The sequence below is a fragment of the Mustela putorius genome, unplaced genomic scaffold, assembly GCF_011764305.1.
Source record: "Mustela putorius furo isolate JIRA1106 unplaced genomic scaffold, ASM1176430v1.1 tig00003845_pilon_pilon_pilon, whole genome shotgun sequence".
NCBI lineage: Eukaryota > Metazoa > Chordata > Mammalia > Carnivora > Mustelidae > Mustela > Mustela putorius.
The window spans coordinates 78,305,314-78,326,327 of NW_025421998.1; the positions used below are offsets into that span (position 1 = coordinate 78,305,314).

Sequence of the window (21,014 nt, forward strand, 5' to 3'; positions counted from 1 at the left end):
GAGAGCTATCAGTAAAGTTCATGAGAAATAATTTAATATTACTTCAAACTGACTTTATTATTTGCCACATCAGTGGTCATTCTGGGAGGTGAGGACAATAAATACCCACCCAGATTTCAGTGTAGAATTACTCCATGAAAGATAAGTCTATGAGCATAGATATATTAATATTTCTGTTTCCTAAGGTAGTGCATGGCCAAGAAAAGGAAAAGGACAGAATCAAGTGACCTAGCCCTCTATTTCCAGCTCAACCACCAGTAGTGTGATCTACATCATGCTACTTCAACTTCTCTGGTCTCTATTTTCCTTACCTGCCAGACTGGGATAACATGTACCCCATTCCTCAAAGGAATGCTGTGAGGACTGAGTCAGATAACATCTATAAGCTCCATGGACAAACGTGCTACACACATGTATACATGGTAACTAGGTCATTATAAATTTTAGGAGGCATCCAATCACCAATATTTCTGTGACTGGGGGAACAACAAGGGATGGGAATGTACGAGATTTTTAATTTTTCAGTCTGAAACTAGTTTCATAATTTTTCTTTCCCAAACATCTCAAGCATTCTCAAGCTACAGGTAAAAGTCCTTCTCTACGACATGCTCTACATGCCATAACAGCTGTATTTCATACCAGAATCTGCTATCTTACTGTTCAAACGTATTTCTGAACTTTTTATTTTGAACTTTTTATTTTTTGGTTTGCTGATTTTGAGGACGACTTCACAGTGACTCCTACATACATACATTTTTCTTCTTAGAAGATACAGCCAGTATGTCCCCATCAGAAGGTTCTGTATTATAGGAAACTTTCTGTACCATGGGGACAGGCCTGTGCTTATGTAACTGTGCTGTTTCACTCTAGTCCTCTGTAATCAATGCCATGGATTCCAAGACAACTGTCTGAGGTTATGACTGCAATTTGTGTCCATAGAAGGGATGACCCTAGGTTGAGATGAAACCTCATAGACATTGTGCTTTGCCAATTGCACTGACCAGTCCAAGGTAAATACAGAAAAGAGTATTCCACAGGAAATGATTTAGAGTTATTGGGCACATGCAGACCTAAAGCAGAAATAGAGATATTGAAACTAAGGGCATACCCAGCAAAACCACTAAGTAAAGCCCGCTCCCAACATCAATAAAAGCCAACAACTTCTAAGGCCAACCCAAAGGATTCACAAGTCAATATGGGGAACTGAAAACCACTATATACATTAGTAATCTCTCTCCTTGAAAACAGCCTAACTATAGCATATTAGGAGCAACGAAGTGAGAAGCTGAGTGTGATACTCACGTCAGTATTAAAACGACTTATGTAGTGCTCAGGGTATTTGTCATACTCTACAGGATCATACACACCATCTGTTTTCCTGACAAGATGATGATGGCGACTTAACACCGTCCCATACACTTTTCTCAGGTCTTGGAGAGGAGAAAGAAATTAGTAAAGTAGGTGACAAATGATAAAGATTTATGGTGATAAAGTATTATAACACAGAAACTGTTAAAAACAGTAAAAGATACATACAGTCATTCCCCTCCCCTTACCTCCATTTTGGGAAACTTCTTTTAATTCATGTGGTTCCACATATTCACAAGGCAACTCATTGAAGATTTCTTGGGCTCCCTGTAAATAATGCATGAGTAAAAATCTAAAAATCAATAGGAAAGAAGCCAACATGTTTTCCTGCAAAGATTCCAATTCACTTTTCCCACAATTATTAGCTCCATTTGTCCTGCCCAGAGACGAAGTGTGCAACACAGAAGTACAGATAAGCTTCTTTCACACAGCCTACAAACCAACTTTTATTCCAGTAGGAACAGCATCCATTGGAAGGAGCTTTCATTTTTTTTTTTTAACTAAAGTTACTCAGAGTAGACACAAAGGTGTTTAAAAATGAGGGCACAATAAAATATTTCTATTTACTTTTTGTTTCATTGCAGAGCTATTTCAAGTGACAAAACTGTATTTCCTCTGAAAAAAATCAGATGCCTATCTCACAGTATAATACAAAGAGTGATGTCCTATTAGTAATATGTTTTCATTGAGAGAAGATCCCTGCAGGATCACAATCGCCTTCTCAAAACCATCCCAGAAGGAAGAAAAAGTATGAATTCTGATCCTGTATTAAGCTTCCTAAAATCTTCTGGGCAAAACTTCAAATCATTTTTTAAAATTTACATCCTGTGCTCACTTCCAAATTTCTGGCTATCTTTGTGATGAAGGTAAAAGAGATCACCTTAAGAACAGACCTATGTACCACTAACAATGATTTATTTCTTTAGAAAGAAAAAGTGTTCAAATACTGTGACAGGTTGGAGTCAAACGACAGCAAAGAAAGTTAAGTTTGGACCATTACTGCTCTATACTGGGGAAAGGTTACCTAGGTAAAAAAAAAAAAAGTACCAAAAACAGAACGCCTACTCATCCAGAAGCAAGGCTCTGAGATGACCAAAAATGTTCACATTCCTTGGGCTAGTTTCAGAGTTCGGGCTGCTTTCCAGAAAGACTTCCTTAGAAACATCGAAGAAGTTACCTTAGATACATTACCAGTCCCTGTGAACACAAATGTTAAAGGCCCTATCGACTTTGGCATCAAACCCAGAGATATTTCATAGCCAGCATCGCGGACAGCTTGCACGGCCTGGCTGCTGTTCCTGTAGTTATGGGCCATGCCAATGTGCTGCAGGCAAACACACAGGAATTAAATCAGTCAACTGCCTGAGACATTGTCCAAAAAATGATACACATTTTCCAAAAAATGAACAAAATACACATCTCACCATAAAAGGTGTGTGATGTCCCAAAGCGAGGAGCCTTAGCCCCATTCCGTGTAAAATGTTGATCATCCCTATTGCAGAATCAGACCAACAGAAAAGCCATCAGTCGGGGGTTGAAGCTGCTCTCCCCCTCTCTGCAACCTGCTCGGTGCTCTGATGAAGCACAGACTGCAGCACCGTGGATTCGGAAGGGGCCCAGTGGTCACCGTATCCGTCCCCTCCATCGTCTGCCATCGAGAGCACTACGCAGCGGCATCCCTGTCTAGTCCCTTCCACTTTCAACCCTGGCAAATGAAAAGTGTCCTTCTTCTTTTCTAAGGTTATTCTCTCCACCTTTGCTCCAAATTCCATGCGGGGCTCGATCCCATTCCTTCTCTAAGGAATTCACTTTGGAAATTATTCCTTTCACTGTCCTTCCTTATTGGCTTACTGTTTCTTTTTAAATTAGCATACACTGTATTATTTGTTTCAGGGGTACAGGTCTGTGATTCATCAGTCCTACACAATGCACAGCCTCACCATAGTACATACCTTCCCCAGTGTCCATCAGCCAGCCACCCCATCCATTCCAACCCCCTCCCCTCCAGCAACCTTCAGTTTGTTGCCTGAGATTAAGAGTCTCTTACGGTTTGTCTCCCTCTCTGGTTTCATCTTGTTTCATTTTTCCCTCCTTCCACTATGATCCTCTGTCTTGTTTCTCAAATTCTTCATATCAGTGAGATCATATACTTGTCTTTCTCTGATTGAGTTAGTTGTCTTAGCACAATATACTGGCTCACTCTTATCAACATTTAAAGACACTTAGATTCCTCTCAAACCAAAACTAATGAACAAACAAATACAATGTCAGCACTGACCTTATGAATGCCATTGGCAATTTTAGTTATCTAAATAGCTAAACTCAGGGAACAACTGTCAGATCTTGACTTACCTGTCAGTGGTATCTGGCAACGTGGAACCCTCACTTCCCCAAGGATCCCTAACTTGAAAATTTTCATCCTACATTTCTATAGGTACCTCTTCTCATGCCCATTTCTTTCTGTATTCTCTGCCCTTTCCTTAAGGTCCTTTTTAAAAATTAGCTGGCCTCAAGATTCTGTCCAGGGACCTACTCTCTTCAATCCCTATATTTTTTTTTCCTTAGCTAATTTTATCCAGTCCTAAATTTCAAGTATTCTGTATACACTGATGACCCCAAGTCTGTATCTCTAACACAGGTTATTTTATTTCAAGACCTGATCAACTATCTTAACGAATTTCTCAGTTTGGACTCAAATAGTTAAAACTCAGCATACCCACAGCAAAGACCTCAGCATCCATTCTCCTCTTCTTCTTTTTAGGAACAGAACTTTCCTTCTCTGTATCCCTTCCAAATGTTCTTTGATCTTTTTTCTGAAGTCAACTTTTTTTTTTTTAAAGATTTTATTTATTTATTTGACAGACAGAGATCACAAGTAGGCAGAAAGGCAGGTAGAAAGGGAGAGAGGAGGAAGCAGGCTCTCCGCGGAGTGGACAGCCTGATGCGGGGCTCGATCCCAGGACCCTGAGATCATGACCTGAGCCGAAGGCAGAGGCTTTAACCCACTGAGCCACCCAGGCACCCCTGAAGTCAACTTTTAAAAGAGTAATTTATATTCAACAAAATGCACCAATTTAAAGTGCATGGTTTGATAACCGTGAACATATGTATGCACCCGTATTACCACCAACATAACTGAGATATACAATATTTCCATCACCCCAGTCAATCCTCTCCAGCTCTTTGCCCCAGAAAAGTACTCGTTTTACTTCTCTCTGTACAGAGTAGTTAATTCTACAGTTTCATATAAGTGAAATTATTAGTATATACTTTTTTTATGTGTCTGCTTTTACTCAGCATGTTTTTGAGATTCACACATAATTCAGTGTAGTTTCAGTATTTATTCAGTAGTTTACTTCTTTTTATTGACAAGGAGCTTCCATTTTATGGGTATATCACAACTTATTTATCCATTCTTCTGCTGATAGACATTTGGATTATTTTTACACTATTAGAATGAAGCTACTAGAAATAAGTCTTTGTAAAAAAAAGTAATTCATTTCTCTTGATAAAAGCCTATGAGTAGAATTTCTTATGTACATTGATATTCAAGTTTTTTATTTCTTGAGTTGGTTTTGGTCATTTTCATCTTTCAAGGATTTGTCTATTTGATCAACACTGTCAAATTTATTAGCCTATTCATAATATTTTCTTTCCCTTTTAATGTCTATATGAAATATAGTGATGACCCCTCTTGTATTCCTAATATTGGTAAATTGTGCCTTTTTCTAATCAGCCTAACTGGAGGTCTATTGATTTTAGTGATTTGCTAAAAAAAAAAAAAAAAAAACTAGCTTCTGATTTCATTGATTTTCCCTCTTTATTATTCTTTTCCTTGTATTTGCTTTGGGTTTAATTACTTCTTCATTTTCTTGCTTCATAAGATGGAAGTTTAGATCACTAATTTGTGATCTAAATTCTTCATTTCTAATAAAAGCATTAAATGTTATAAATTTCCTCCCAAGCACTACCTTATCTGCACCCCATAAATTCTGGTATGCTGTTTTAAATTTTCATTGAATTCAACGTATTTACTTATTTTCCTGTGATTCCTTCTTGATTCATCAGTTATTCAAAAATACATTGTTTACCTTCCAAATACCTGGAAATTTTCTAGGTATCTAGAAAACATCAACTTTATTATAGTCAGAGCACATACTCTATGATTTAAAACATTTTATGTTTATTAAGAACTGTTTTGTTCTTATGGGCCATCTGGGTGAGTGGCTCAAGAAGCCTCAATTATATCAGAGTAGCTGATGGTGTTTTACTGTTCTATATTTCCACCAATTTTCTACTTGTTCTAACAATTACAGACCTTCGAATTCTAATCTGATGTAGAGTTATAACATGAAGTGATGTTTCTTCAACTAAAGAAGGCTCAAAGTACTAAGTGGGCCAAAAGTCAAGAGGACTTTCCCCCCAATTCCAGTTCTTATCCTTTCTTCTCTTGATTCCTGCCCCTCTATCTTTTCCCTCTCTTTCCCCCCTTTTCTTCTCCTCCACAACTTCTCACCACCAAACTGACCTCTCCGAGTCTTCCAGATAGAGCTACCTTCAAAGTCAGATCCTATTCATAGTTGTTCTCCTTTTCCCTGCTTTTTCTTTCTAACTTTTGTAATAAAGATATGTAATGATTTACTTTTTTATTCCCCTAATATTCATCACCCTTAGCTGTATCCCTATGTTTATTTTTTTTTTCTTTTAAAGATTTTATTTATTTATTTGACAGAGAGAGATCACAAATAGGCAGAGAGTCAGGCAGAGAGAGAGGGGAGGAAGCAGGCTCCCTGCCAAGCAGAGAGCCCGATGCGGGATTCTATCCCTGGACCCTGAGATCATGACTTGAGCTGAAGGCAGAGCCACCCAGGCGCCCTCCCCATGTTTATTTTTATCGGTGGAAATGAACACTTCCCTGCTCTAGCCATAGAAAAAAAGAAAACACAGTTACTTCCCAGGCAAATTTAAAAAGTGGGTGCTGTAAAAACCCTAGCATACCTACCTGCCACACCTGCCCACTGTCCAAACGCCACTACCCGTGTTCCTCTATGATCCACCATTTTCTCGTAATCAATAAGTCGGATTTCCTGAAGAAAGGATAAAAAATTTTCACCCAGACCAACTAAGCTTAATCTCAATGAGTAAAGCATATATATGAGAAAATAAATATATCACATTTCTTCCTCTTATAAAATATATCTTGACTTTGTAAGTTACCATCAGGTGCACCATGAAATATCCAGAAAATGCTGGGTCACAAACTACTGATAGGTCTGTGATTAGAGATGGTCCCAGTAGGGTGATAAATGCCCCCTGAATGTGGTCAATAAAATTGGAAAGGCATGATTTCCTTTACGTTTTAGGCCAGCACAATCTACATATCTATCTACAGTCCACTCATCCCCACATCCTTCCCTCTAGTCTCAAAGAAAACAAGTCCCTCCCAAGGCTAATCCCTGTAAACTGGATCCCAGCTTTTCCCCATGTCTTCCAAGACCACGCTTTCCTGCATTACCCCTTTGTACACTGCTCCTTCCTACCTTAAAAATGACAACACCCCCTTCTCAAGTCCATACACACAAATCTCATTTTCTCTCTCCCTTCCACCTTCCCTCTTTGTTCTCTCTTCATCCTTTTATAAGTAAACTTCATTTACAAAGTAGTACATGCCACCTGCTTTTCATTTTCTCACCTTCACGGAAACCACATTCTTCTGTCTTTGGGAATCTTCCCTCTCAGCAATGTTTTATTAACTCACATTAAAAGCTACTGATATACTGTAATTACAGAATGTCTTAAATAGTCACTTTATCTCCTCAAAGAGCATATGATTTTTACCATGTGCCTGAATATAAGAATGTTTACTATTCATCCAACTCTAAGTAACTGGTTACAAAATACTGCCAAAAAGCAGTTGTTTTTGTTCAGTTCTCTTGTAACAAACAAAAGTTCATGTAACAAAAAAGAAAATCCTTCCTAAGTACTTTTATTTATTTATTTTTAAAAGATTTGTTTTTAATTTATTTGATGGATAGAGATCACTAGTAGGCAGAGAGGCAGGCAGGGGCGGGGTGGGGGGTGGGGGGAAGCAGGCTCCCCACTGAGCAGAGACCCTGATGTGGGGCCTGATCCCAGGATCCTGAGATCCTGACCTGAGCTGAAGGCAGAGGCTCAACTCATTGAGCCACCCAGGCGCCCCTCCTAAGTACTTTTAAAGGAGTTTATCTGCTTAAGGTGAAACCTTTTTCTTGTAGCATTATTTACATTAATTACTTTTTGAGTTTGTTTTTCAAAACCACTGGGAATTCACTAGCAGAGGTCTTGTAAATTTGAAATGATAGAATGTATTCTATAGGCCCATACAGAACACAATTTCCTCCCTTCCTTTTACAGTTTGTGAGGTCTCCTGTCCTCTGCCTATCCTTAGATTCTAGTCTAGTTTCTAATGCTCTAATCTAGCATTCTTACCCCAGGGCTTATACCTTGGACTTCTCTATCTACACTTACTGCCTACCCTCATCATGTCTCCCAGTCTTAGATGCCATCAAGTCTCTAACAACCGCAAATATGTATCGGGAGGAGTCGCCTGGAGCTACAAACTCATTATCAATGGCTCCCTCTTTAAAATCTAATGTCTAAAGTCTGAAATCTGCTTAGATGTCCAATGGACCAATTAAACTCAGCAGCCCTAAACTCGACTCCTGTCTCCTGGTGGACCCACCCAAGCCTGCTCCCTCTTGCAGTACCATCATCTCAGTCTGTGGACACTCCTTCAAATTGCCCAAGCAAAGACCCTGGACTCCTCTCATTTGCTCTTTCTCTCATATTCCACATTTGTTTCACCTGTAACTTCTGCAGGATCTGACTTCTAAAATACAGTCTTTGTATCACCACCTCTACTTCCACACTTCCACTCCCTTGTGCAAGCTACTGTCATTTGGAACCTGGTATCCATACTAGTCTAGACTAACAATCTTATCAATTTTCTCCTCCCATCTCCAATATTATCCATACGGCAGGCTGAATAAGCACTTTAGAACATGATTTACTGGGGCGCCTGGGTGGCTCAGTGGGTTAAGCCTCTGCCTTCGGCTCAGGTCATGGTCTCAGGGTCCTGGGATCAAGCCCCGCATCAGGTTCTCTGCTCAGCAGGGAGCCTGCTCCCTCCTCTCTCTCTCTCTGCCTGCCTCTCTGCCTACTTGTGATGTCTCTCTGTCAAATTAAAAAAAAAAAAATCTTTAAGAACATGATTTACTAATCCTCCACTCAGCCAGACCCACAGGACCTTGCACTAGTATGCTCTCCGCTTGGAAAACTCTTACCTGACAGATATGACTTGATCCTTCACATCCTTTGAATTTCTGCTCAATGCCAAATTTGCAGTGAGGCTCTCCCCGATCGTCCTATTTAAACTATCATCCACCCACATTGCCCAAAACCCCCCTTTTCCTTCTGTATTATATTGATGTCCAACACACATATCTCCAAGTGACAGATGAGATATCTTATTTATATATTTATCATCTGTCTCCTCCCACTAGAATGTAAGCTCTGTGAAGACAGAGTTCCTTTATTGCCACTGCAGTGAAGAAGATCAGTCACAATGCAGACACTAAGTATTTGTTGAATTAATACTTTAGAGTTTTTGTATAGTACTTATATCTCAAAAAATGATTTCTTCCTTCATGAATGATAATAAATGTAAAAATAATTCCCAGTCCAGTTCTGGCACTACAGAGCTGTGCAACCTCAGTCTAGTCACTTCACCTCTCTGGGCTCCATCTGAGAAATGAGGGAAGTGGATTTTTTTGATCCCCGAAGCTCTTTTCAGCTCTCAATTCTACTTGGTAGTATCTGACCAATTGGCATTATAAAATGCTAATCATTTGGGGGGAACACTTTTATCATTTTTTTTCCATTTCAGTACAAAAGGAATGAAATGTTTGGTTTCTCTTATTAAATTCCAAACATGCACAGCAGAGAAGCCCTAAGAGCAGCAGAACTATTCAAGCACTAATTCACAGATCACCTTTCCTACTGAGGTGAATAACATGATGTATTTCCTACATGCTGAAAGGAAACTAAAACTCCACTTGACATTTAAAGATAGAAAAAAATACTCTTTCTATATTAACATTTATGATTACTGGTCACTAATTACCTGTCTCAGAATCTCATCCAGCAAGCCCATATTGGCCTCCTGAGCCTTTATTGTGTGGGAGAAGAATGCATAAGTCTTCTTAGACATTAATTTTTCCTCTGGGGGTCTTTTAACTCCCAAAATTAGACAAGCTTCAGAAATATCCTCCTGAAGAATGCCACCAGCTTTGACATATTCCTGGGAATGCAATTTTGGTTAAAAGTTATTTCCCTAATTTGTTATATTCTTATTTTCTTTAATAAATAAGTGTATCAATTAAAGGCACAATCTTTTGAAGGCATAAAATCTGTATGGATCAGAACAAATAGTAGAATAGCTACTTCTAGTATTTTACTTTCTTGCTGAAGATCAATTTAACAAGTTTGACTTTTATAGCAAAAAAAATTAGAAAATTCACCACCTACTCCTATTTAAGAGCAGAGAATACTGTGTCATAACTACTAGCACATATGATTTTAAAATATTTGTGAAATGTATATTTTGTATCAACAATGCACTGAAATGTTAAATGCAAAATAGCAATTTACTACTCAGGTGTATTTTGAAAAGAAAGACATATATCTGCAATATTTACTTTTTACTTTTCTTCTTTTCTTTTTCTTTCTTTTTTTTTGGGGGGGGTTCAATTAGTATTTATTACTGCCCCACTCCATCCAGCAGACTGTGCTAGAGATGAGATGGTAAGACACACTAAAAAGGCAGACAACATCCTTCCTATAAAGAAGCTCATGAAATACAGTAAAAAGAAGTTAGGAGCATAGTAAATGAGGCTGAATTCAAAAGAATTATGAACAGCAGAATCTAAGTGATACATTAGTTTAATGGATACTGAGATAATTCCTGGGTGAGATTATCAAGGAAATATGAAACTTTAAAGTAATCTAAAAGGCTAGGTAGGATTTGGAGAGATGGGAGATGCAAGGTGGTAGTATCAGTAGAAAGAATTGAAGAAATATATACAAATATGGAGGCAGGAAAGTAAGGAGATATTTAGGGCATAAGGGATAAGTCAATTTGGAAAAGAAGACTATTACGGTGAATATGGTCTTTACTGGATAAAAAATTAAAATCATCATCAACATTTATTAATAAATTAGTAGTTGCTTTCCTAAGCTGTTTTCAGGAATTATCTCATATAATTTTCCTAAAACTCCCATGAGGTAGGTATTATTATTACAGCCATTTAATCAATGGGAAATCTGAGGCTTACACATTTAACTGAGATTGGGTATCTAGCACATGGAGGCAATAGAAGTCATTTCAGACTTCTAAATAAAGGGTTAGCATGATCCAGGCAGAATTAAAAGAGCATCAAAAGTGGCAGCTGAATAAGAGGAAGATGAATCTAGTTAGGAATCTACTTTAAAGGAAACTACAGATGGACAGATACTACAAGAGTGAACATATGATTCATACCTGGTTTCTTTGAAAACAATCTATTTGTCCATTTGTAGTAGACTGGTTAAATAAATCACAAATCACGGAGTAATTATGACATTAAAACACAGCCATTAAATAGAATGAAGCGGATCTCCATGAACAGACAAGGAGTGAGTTCCAGGACATCTCACTGACTAAACAAACAAGGTAAGATAGAGTATGTATAGTTTACAACCTTCTATGTAAGACTAAGGGGGAAACTGAGAACACACACACACACACACACACACACACGCTCATTTTTACAGAAAGAAACATAGGAATAATAGGTCAGAAACTAATGACAATGGTAAACTATGGAGAGGGTAGGAACAGGATGTAAGGGATTAAGATAAGAAGACTTTCTACATTGCATCATTTTACATAGTTCAAACATTTGAAACTTTTAAATGTTTCACTTATCTTAAAAACATAATTAAATCAAAAACGATTTAAAGCAACCTTGAAAATGTATAGAAAAAAATATATAAATCCAACTGAATATCACATAGACAATATAACTATATAGAAAGAATAACTCAAATAACTTTAATACAGCAATCTGAATATTCTTTGTGAGATATATTCTAAAAGCAGAAACACTTTGTTTATTCAAAAAATACTAAACTCCATTTAATAGGTTTATTTTTTTATTGAGGTATAATTGACATACATTATATAGTTTCACATATACAACATAATAATCGATATTTGTATGTATTGCAAAATGTTCGCCAAAATAAATCTAGTTAACATCTGTCACCATGCACAGTTGCATAAGAACTTTTAAGATCTACTCTGTTAACATTTATAGGTTTATTGTTAGTTATAATAATAGCTATCATGATTCCAAAACTATTTTATGTATAATACAAGATAAAACAAAAAGCATGCCTTAATATTATAAAGAATTAAAATTTTCACTAGTGGAGAAAATATATGTAAATATAAAATTTTAAGTGTTTTTAAGAAAAACCTGCAATGTTAAAAATTTTAGTTTGAAATATCCGTATGGATTCATGATGAAGTAATATAAAGTAATATATACTATATGTATGTGTAATCTTATTTCTTAGCTCTATTCACTAAAAGTGCTAAGAGAAACAATATCTCAGTAAAAATAAGCACACTTAACACCAGATATCAGATCTTGGTTTCTATATACTAAAAGAAATCAGAGCTCCCTGGTGAGATAGTTGACTAATCCCAGGTGCAGGGCAAAAAAAGCACAAGGTAAGACTAAGACCATTTGTTGGTGCAGGAAACAAGAAAGCTGAAAGATCAAGTGCTCCAAAGGACAGAGGAGCACCCTTAAAGGAACCCTCTATCTCGAATTTGGGATAACTGGGACATTAAAAAAAAATGGTTAATAGATTATCATACATTAAATGAAAAAAGTCCATACAGCCATAATGATACTCAAAAGAGCAAGACAAAAAAAGTAAGGGCAATCTCTTTTCTATAGAAGAAAATCAGCAAGTAAACTTAGAAGAGTGAAAAGGTCAGAAAATCATCACTTCGCAAGCTTCCGTGTTAAAAATGATTCAGGAAAGATCATCAACGTATCCTAACATCTTTAGCAAAAGGTAGCTGAGAAACAAACACAAGATTCACAGGTCTCAAAACATCACTCCGCAGAAGACTCAGTAATTACAAACAGAAAAAGGTATGTAGAGAATGGAGAGACCTGGTGGCAACTACCTCAGCCAAGTGACCACGAATTCCTAACCTTGGGACAACCTGGTATTTTGTGTCTGATGTGATAGAGTGGAAAGAACACGCACCACCTGGGAAATATTTGTATCAGAAGTGTTTTAACCTGAATATAATCGCCAGTAACACCCAAAGCAGACCATTCTACAAGTCAAGTAGTCTGGACTCTTCAAAAAGAGTCAATGTCTTAGAAATAAACAAATCAAAAGGGCGCGCAGATCTAAATTAAAAGAACTAAAGAGACATAACAATAAATGCAATTAACCTTAATTAAGCCTCAATTAAAATAAAAGACCATAAAGACATTTGAGAGAATGGGGAATTTGAAATGGGCTATGTGAGATGATATTATGGAATTACTATTTTTTTAGGTCTGATGGTTATGCAGGAGAATGATTTATTCCCAGGAAATGTAGTAATGTGTTAGTGGCCTTAGGCTCCCCAGTCCTAGAACCAGGGCTGCACATGGACATAATGACTAAAGGACATCGCTCCCTTCTAAAGGCAATTCCTCTATCCCTTACCTGGAGAAAGCACGGAATAGGGTGGAAAAAAAAAATACTTAACTCATTAAATTCTGGACTCAAGTAAAAATTCTAACTAGAAATCTCATTATAATCAAAACAAAGGAATATCATCATGTGGTGTTTAAGTACATTGGCAAACATTTCATTTTTATTCAGATGTTCCTTGATTTCGTAAACATTGCATTTTTACTCGGATGCTCCTTGATTTTCATTTTATTCCCACATATTTAAAAAATAAGAAATATTTACCTTGTCATGAATGGCTCGCCTATTGGAAGGCTGTATTAGGACTTTGTATCCCAGGTTGGTGATCCCTTTGATGTGCCGGGGAGCCAGAGGCGCCCTCCTCTCCCAGGCATTCACATCCTCCCTCCTCAGGGCCACCACCGCTTTGTGGTGAAGCCCTTTGGAGAAGCTGAGCCCCAGCCTGCCCAGTTTGGTCCTTTGTACTCGCAGCATCTTAAAACCTGCTGACTGTAAAGACATCATAAGAGAACAGGACAACAAAGGCAGGAGGGCTCACAGATCATTTCTGGTCTCCTGAGAAATCTGCTGTAAAATCCAACCAACTTAGATATAACTGAGATATAACAAGATAGAGAAAAGGGGAGGGAAACCTTGGATGACGTGAAGAGCTCCCTTACCCAACAAACCCAAATTTCCACAAATGAAGTTATTTCCAAAATAAAAATGTACAGAGTAAATTATAGGACACTAGCCAATATTTGCCAAACCAAAAGAGTTTTTGAAATATGTTTCGTCAAACATGTATTCAGCACAAAAGTTTTAAGCATGTTAACCTATGATGCAAATACAAAAAGATAATTTATGCCTATTTTGATGGCACAAAGGCTGGAATCCTTTAATCGTGTGCAAGATTTTTGACAATCCAGCTCCAACCTCTTTGGAGTTTCATCTCAGACCATTCCCTAAACTGGTGCTACTCCAAGTGTGTCTGGCAGCCTGTTGGCAGTCGGTGACCTGCTCTTTACGGGTCCTGGATGAGCAATGCACAGAAATAGAAAGGGAGTTCTTGGAAACCTCTATACCACATGACCATTTTTCTAGTAATTCAATGTTAATGAATTTTAGAAAAGTATTGGTCCTGGCAGATTGGAAATTTAAGAAAACAAAACAAACATGCTTCTCCATAACAGGTGTTGAAAGGTTAAGAAGCACTGTCCTAGCCCCCCCCCCTTTTGTTGCTATAAACATGCTGCTCCCCTTTTCAGGGTTTCCCCTCCATACCACTTCCTCCTGCTATTATATTAAACCCAGATCTGCCTCAACCAGTTTTCTGCTACTCCAGATTGCATAACTCATTTATTCAATCAAGAAACTGAATAAACAAGGGGCTTACTATGTGCCAGCACAGAGTCAAATTTATATAGATTTTTAAAGCATAAATATCAAACAATAGTCTGTCCCTCTTCAAATGGTTACATATACTTGATAATTTCAGAGGATAATCTGCTGGATCATTTCAATGCTAAGCCTTAGTTTTTTATGTTTAAGGTTGGCATCAAAATACAAAAATTGAATTTCACGCTTCTAGAAATTTCCTACCAATCACTACTAACATACACCAAAATTCTTATGAACACATTTCTGTTACATCAGATTGCAATCTCTACACCAGACCCACTTTACAGATGGGGAAGTTCTGTCTAAACAGCGGCATATACAAGTGGATTTTCTGGGAGCAACTACTTGCCATTTGAGATAGAAAATTTATAGGTCAAGTCCCAACACAACAGACTAAAAGAACAAAGCAAACAGCAAGGAGATCAGCTAAGAAGACTTTAGAAAGAAGAAGGACAGTAAGAAAAATGATGCACACAGCAAGCAAACACACTGATAAAAAAAAAAGCAGCTCAGGCTCTTTCACTTGGCCAAAATACTAATGAGCAATATTCTGGTAAAAGACTGCTATATACACTATCTGATTCTTGTTTTTTTTATACAGCTTTGTTTTTTAAAATTCGTCTTTTTTTTTGAGAGAGAGAGAGAGAAAGCTAGAGAGCATGTGTGAGCAGAGGGGAGGGGCAGAGGGAGAGAGAGAATGCCAAGCAGCCTCCACACTCAGCACAGAGCTCAACACAGCTTTATCTCACCACCCTGAGATCATGACTTAAGCAGAAATCAAGAGTCAGAGGCTCAACCAAAAGAGCCACCCACGTGCCCTTATACAGTTTTGTTTTTAAAAGATTATATCAGGCCCAAACTCAAGCCCAAGTCCATAGCACTCATTCTTCCCTAAACCAGAGGAAAAACTGCAAGAATACCATAGGACTTAAATCCCAATGGTTCTTAAATAAAACCAATTCCAAAGATAAGTGAGTTTTGTTTCGTTTTGTTTTTAACACACAGATAAGCCTAGAAATGGTCCCATCTTTCCCACAGGGCTCTATTTCACATACTGTAGGTGACCAAGTGACCCTGCATCCTCTATTCTTAGCAGCAATTCTTGGAGCCAATATGAGGGAACACGTTCAGATAATTTGGTGTCTCTCCTCCGCCCAAACTTGATTTATAAGCACTGCCTCACCTCCCCCAGTGACCATCATCCCACCTCTTCCTCCCTACCTCCCTTGTCCAGGATAGGGAATATGGTGTGGAGACACAGACACATACACACAAATAATACACACATATATATTTGCAAAGGCAGACTTTTTTTTTTTTTTTTTAAAGATTATTCATTTAAGAGAGAGAAAGAGAGACAGGGAGGGCAGAGGGGAGGGAGAAGAAGACTCCCTGCTGAGCTGGGAGCTCAACTGGGGACTCCTCCCAAGACCTGGAGATCATAATCTGAGCCGAAGGCAGCTGCTTAACCACCTCCACCACCCAGGTGCCCGGCAAAGGCAGACTTTCTATGGAGACTAGAAAAGAAGCATAGCAGGGAGTAGATCCTCTCGTTTCTTTGGGAAGCTGCTTTCACTTTCACTTTTTGTAGGGAATTCTCAAATCATAATTCTAACTTTGTTTTTAAATAAAGATAACAATAGACACCATGCTAAACACTATGCTGAACACTTTCCAGACATTATTTCATTTCCTCCTTGCAAAAACCTTAATCAGTAGATACTATTACTATTTTCATTTTACAGGTGAAAAAACTTAACTGGAATCTGCCTGGAGCTGCTGCTTCTAAGTAGAAGCAGGATTCCTGGGTTAATATTTAACACTCAGGATTTTTCTCTTAGCCAAAGCCTACAGATCCACACCATGTAGATCTGATGTATGTTAACTGCTGCCAGCTCATTTCTGAAATAAATTAGATTCATATGGCCTCGACTTTAAGTGATCAGTTCTCTCCCCAGCATGGGGTGCTTCTACCGATCCCTTTCCTATGGGCCACGGAAAATCCTTCCTGAGTCATTGCCAAGGTAAATTCTCGGTTTCTGGGTACTTAGAACAAGAGATTTAATTGCATCAGGTATTAATGCGTTAGTAATTGCTTGAACTTCGAAATTTGGTCTCAACGTGGTAAATCTCCAGGCCCACAATTCATTTCATTCTAAGGTCATCAAGAAACTGCAGCAGTGAGGATTTCTTAACTGTTCTTAGAGCATGGTGGGTGTCTATTTCATGGAAATGTCTAGGTGGGCTGTGTTAGATTTCCCTGTCCTGAATTTTGTGGGCCTTTCCAAGAATATCAGGCAGTAAATGTGAGGTATATTTCTGGCAATGCTTTCAGTGAAACAATGCATGAAGACCCCTGGTTTACCTACTGGTTCTAGTGAGATCACTTGTCAGTACTAAGGACAGTTTGTAGGATGAGCGAGGAGGAGGTGGGAAAGCAAGAAAAGGAGATGAAGAGACAAAGAGCGAGCTAGGGAAGATAAGGAGGAGGATCAGAAGAAGAGGAATAAAGGGTAGAGAGAGAAGTGTCACATAGCAGAGGGAAATAACTTCCCCTGCCAATTTCTAAACAGTATGTTTCCTTCAACACATAAAAGGCCACTGTTCCAAATAGCACGAAAATGAAATTTAAAAGATTCTTCTCTATGTTTTGTAAACCAAGAACAGCACTAAGGTATACATTTTTTTTAAGGTATACATTTTTTTTGTTTGTTTTGTTTTGTTTTTATTAATTTTTTATTTTTTATAAACATATATTTTTATCCCCAGGGGTACAGGTCTGTGAATCACCAGGTTTACACACTTCACAGCACTCACCAAAGCACATACCCTCCCCAATGTCCATAATCCAACCCCCTTCTCCCAAACCCCCTCCCCCCAGCAACCCTCTGTTTTGTGAGATTAAGAGTCACTTATGGTTTATCCAATTAAGGTATACATTTTTAATCAGGAATTTGAAATAACTCTAAAAAGTCACGGGAGTATTACAGTGAATTGCACAGGCATGCACTGAGATAGGAGGACGATGAGTGGATGCACTTAGCAACAGAACATCTCTATGATACCACCATACCACTCTTCCCATCTTTCAATGGGGAAAAGACTTAAGAACATCTTTTAATTTACAAATTATCGATCTTTGCAATGTATTCATGACAATGTGCCCCAGGGAGGACATCTTTAAATGTTCTTGGTATTTTCTACCCTTTTCAGAAGTGAAAAGGAAAATGGTCATTAGAGATAAAGATGATAGATAGATAAATAGATGGAGCAAGCCCAGAATTCCATACATACCCCACCACTTTCTTTCAGTTACTATGAAATAAACTATGATCACTGATTGTACCACCATCCTAAATCACATGAAGGAAGCAAAGATTTTGTGAGATGTATTCATAAAAGATTATATCTAAGTAAAAGCTGCCTTCAAGAGCAGAAGCCACAGCTCCACCATGAGTCGTGACCCACAATACATATTTGGTTTCCAGACCATAATAATCCCAGAGGCCCAAAAGGGTTCCAAATTAACAGAACACCTGGTGATGGCCTAGAACAAATCCAAATGCCTCCCAACCCCAAGGCTTGCCAGAACAAGCCTTGGGCAAGCAGCAACACCATCCTCCAGACTTTCACTTCCTGTTGCATAGGTACATTCTTTTAATGCTTCCATGTTAAATTCCTTATAAAACAGTTAACCATATGTTAAAAAACAAACAAAAAAAACAGCAGACTTGGGGCAGGAGGAATCTACTAATATTAATTAATCTGGTCTAAGAATATTCATGTTTTCAAGCAGCTACTCAAAGTCATCCAAAGATCTCTAAAACCCATGACTCTTCTGGTCTTTAGCCCACAAATTTAGTATCATTGAGATGGACTGCAAAGTTAATTTTAAATTGGACTCTAATCCAAAAAGTTTACCTGCTTATTTGTCTTTTTGCTAAACTATGAATGTTTACTCTGTGACCTTGGTACATAACTGGGCCTGTTTGTGCCTCATCTGCAAAATGGATTCAGATTAGTATCTACCTCGGAGGGCTACTGTGAAGTTTATCTGAGCCAATATGCACAAAATACTGAGTACTATCTTGCACACCATTAATACTTAATAAATGTCAAGAAAAGAAGAAGGCTCCAAGCCTGCTTACTCCTTGAGGGGGGGACAAGCACACCACTAACAGAAAACACTACCTTCCCTTTCTCTTTGTCACAGTGTAGTAAAACCTTCACAATGGCTCCACATTGACCCCCTCCCTCCTTCTTTTCATTTGTCAAGGAAAACAAAATGGAGCCCGGTAAGCCCTCTCCTCAATTTTACCCTTCAGGCCTCGGTGTTCAAAATATATATAACTTAGCATTTTAATACAGTATTTCATTAAATTTATAACACATTTTTCATATTTTAGCCCTAAAATAGGGATGTATTTTATTATGGATGGTATCTTAGATTCAATGAAAACAGTAATGTTATTTCCTATGCCAAATGTACAGTTTCTTAATTCCATAGAATTTTCTTGTGATCTCACCAAAAATACTTGCCACTGTATGCAATGTTATTTGTATAAGATAATTAATAAGGGATTGTCTGGAAAACTTTTCTGTTAAAGGAGGACTGCACACATGCCAAAGGTCACTTCCAAAATCCTGAGCTGTTAAGGACTGTTAAGGCTTAAAAGCTTGGGAGTGGGGGAGGAGGCGGGTAAAAGGGCTCCACTGCAAATAAATCCAAGTAAAGTTCTGATAATGCTGATACCAGTAACAAGTGAGACTGAAAACAAGTATGATTTTCTGGAGAGTGGTAAAATCACTAGGGCAAATTGGCCTAAATCTTTGTCCTCTAACTCACTTTGCAGAATGGCCACAAACTTTACACTGCCAGAAGGTCATATACCCCTGGATTCACTCATCTATGGGGAAAAGGCAGAGGGAGAGTGCAAGTGACAAAACATACACGCAGAGACAGAGAGGCATCTATGCAAAGTGCTCCTGCTAACTTTTTATTTCTACCATAAAATATGTGAAAGTTACCGCCTGAGTAAATGACCTTTCAGTCCCCTGAGTAGCTACATGGGCATAATTATAGCCACAACTTCCCCACATTCTGATAACTGATTGCCCACAATATCAAAAAATGTCCACCTTTGTTCAGGTTACTGAATGCTCTCTCTCCCTTCCTTCTTTCCTCTCTCCAAGCCCACCCCACTCCCACTCCCCTAAAATCAGTGTCTGAAAAACACATCACTTCTGGAAGTTGTTAGGGCATTTAGCGCAACTCAGTCAGGCAGAGGAACTGCGCCTGCTTGTGCCCCTTCCCAGCCTAAGTGCTCACACTGGACACGCAGGCCCCACAAGGTCTCAGGAGTTGCTGAGTGCCCAAATTTCTTAAATCTTCTTTGTCCGTTAGAGTATAGCCAAGCAACAGCAGTATGCTGGGGGCGGGGGGAGTGGGAGGGGGTGTTGGTGAGAGGAGTCCCCACCTCAAAGAGAATGACCAGCCCGAGATGGTCAGGTTCAAGAGTCTGTGATCAGAGTTTGTCTAAGCAGGCCAGAGCTGGAAAAGTCGACCGGCAACCGCATACAGAGAAAGCTGGGGTTAAGGGAGAGGGCTGCCCCCCAAAATCTCCATCAACCACACCCCGCCGCCAGCCAACCCAAATAAATATACAGTCCGAGAATTAACAGGGTGTTCGTTCTGCAGCTTCCACATCTATCCTTTATTCCCCAACGACTGCTCCTGCTTCCCCGGCCAAAAAGAGAGAGAAAAATAATAATAATAATTGCCATCCCTTGCCTTTGCTATTCAAAATTCTAGGACTGCGCTGACAGCCCTCCCTCGCTCCAAAGGAAACGCTCGCAAGGGAGGCCGAAAAGCTCGCCACCCTCTCCCTGGGCCGGTCCGGGAAACCACTGAGTTGCGCGGAGTCGCCGAGTGGCCCGCGGCGCAGGGCGTGGGAGAGGCAGAGCTCGCCCGCAGCTCTCGGAGGACAGTCGGAGCTCGCGGGCGATCTCCAAGCGCATCTCGCCGGCTGAGCCCACCGCCCGGCGGCTCAGCCCCCTCCGGGCGGCCCTCCTCACCTCGTCCCCGCTGAGGTGCCGACGGGTCCCGCCACCTCCGAGCTCCAGAGAGGGTAGGTTCCGAATTCCCAACCGAAATTGGGATGCGGGCCGGGAGGAGGAGGTGTTTGCTCAACTTTTGAGGACGTCATGCCTCTTCTTCCCGCAGCCAATCAGCGGCCGCCCTGAGGGAACAACCTTCTCCTGCGCCAATCGTCGGCGCTGCCAGGTGCTAGGTCATGCCCTGCCCCTGCTCCTCCCCGAAAATCCCTCTGCCTTCTAGATCTCTGACCTGCGTGCGTCCTTAGCTGGGGGCATCACGTCCTTCCAGGACAGTTATTGACCACGTTTGTAACTGTCCGTAGCAGAGGACAGGCGGAAACGCAGGAGGACGAAAACAGTCCGGG

The 21,014-nt window shown here is 39.3% G+C and overlaps 1 protein-coding gene across 3 annotated transcripts in view; it reads right to left on the bottom strand.

The window, feature by feature from the left end:
* AASS (aminoadipate-semialdehyde synthase) overlaps positions 1-20,761 on the bottom strand; it is a 51,621-nt gene extending 30,860 nt beyond the window's left edge. Inside the window, exons 1-8 of one of the 3 annotated variants that reach the window (XM_045062920.1) lie at positions 20,629-20,761; positions 13,438-13,662; positions 9,530-9,706; positions 6,371-6,455; positions 2,793-2,860; positions 2,546-2,692; positions 1,557-1,635; positions 1,303-1,430 (exon numbers count right to left, since the gene is read on the bottom strand). In XM_045062920.1, the coding sequence (XP_044918855.1) occupies positions 1,303-1,430; positions 1,557-1,635; positions 2,546-2,692; positions 2,793-2,860; positions 6,371-6,455; positions 9,530-9,706; positions 13,438-13,647 (894 nt within the window). In that variant the 5' untranslated portion in view covers positions 13,648-13,662; positions 20,629-20,761. Of the gene's footprint in view, positions 1-1,302; positions 1,431-1,556; positions 1,636-2,545; positions 2,693-2,792; positions 2,861-6,370; positions 6,456-9,529; positions 9,707-10,945; positions 11,104-13,437; positions 13,663-20,628 lie in introns of those variants that run through there. The other 2 variants (XM_045062922.1, XM_045062921.1) reach the window with 2 other exon arrangements.
* Between the last annotated feature and the right edge of the window lie 253 nt (positions 20,762-21,014).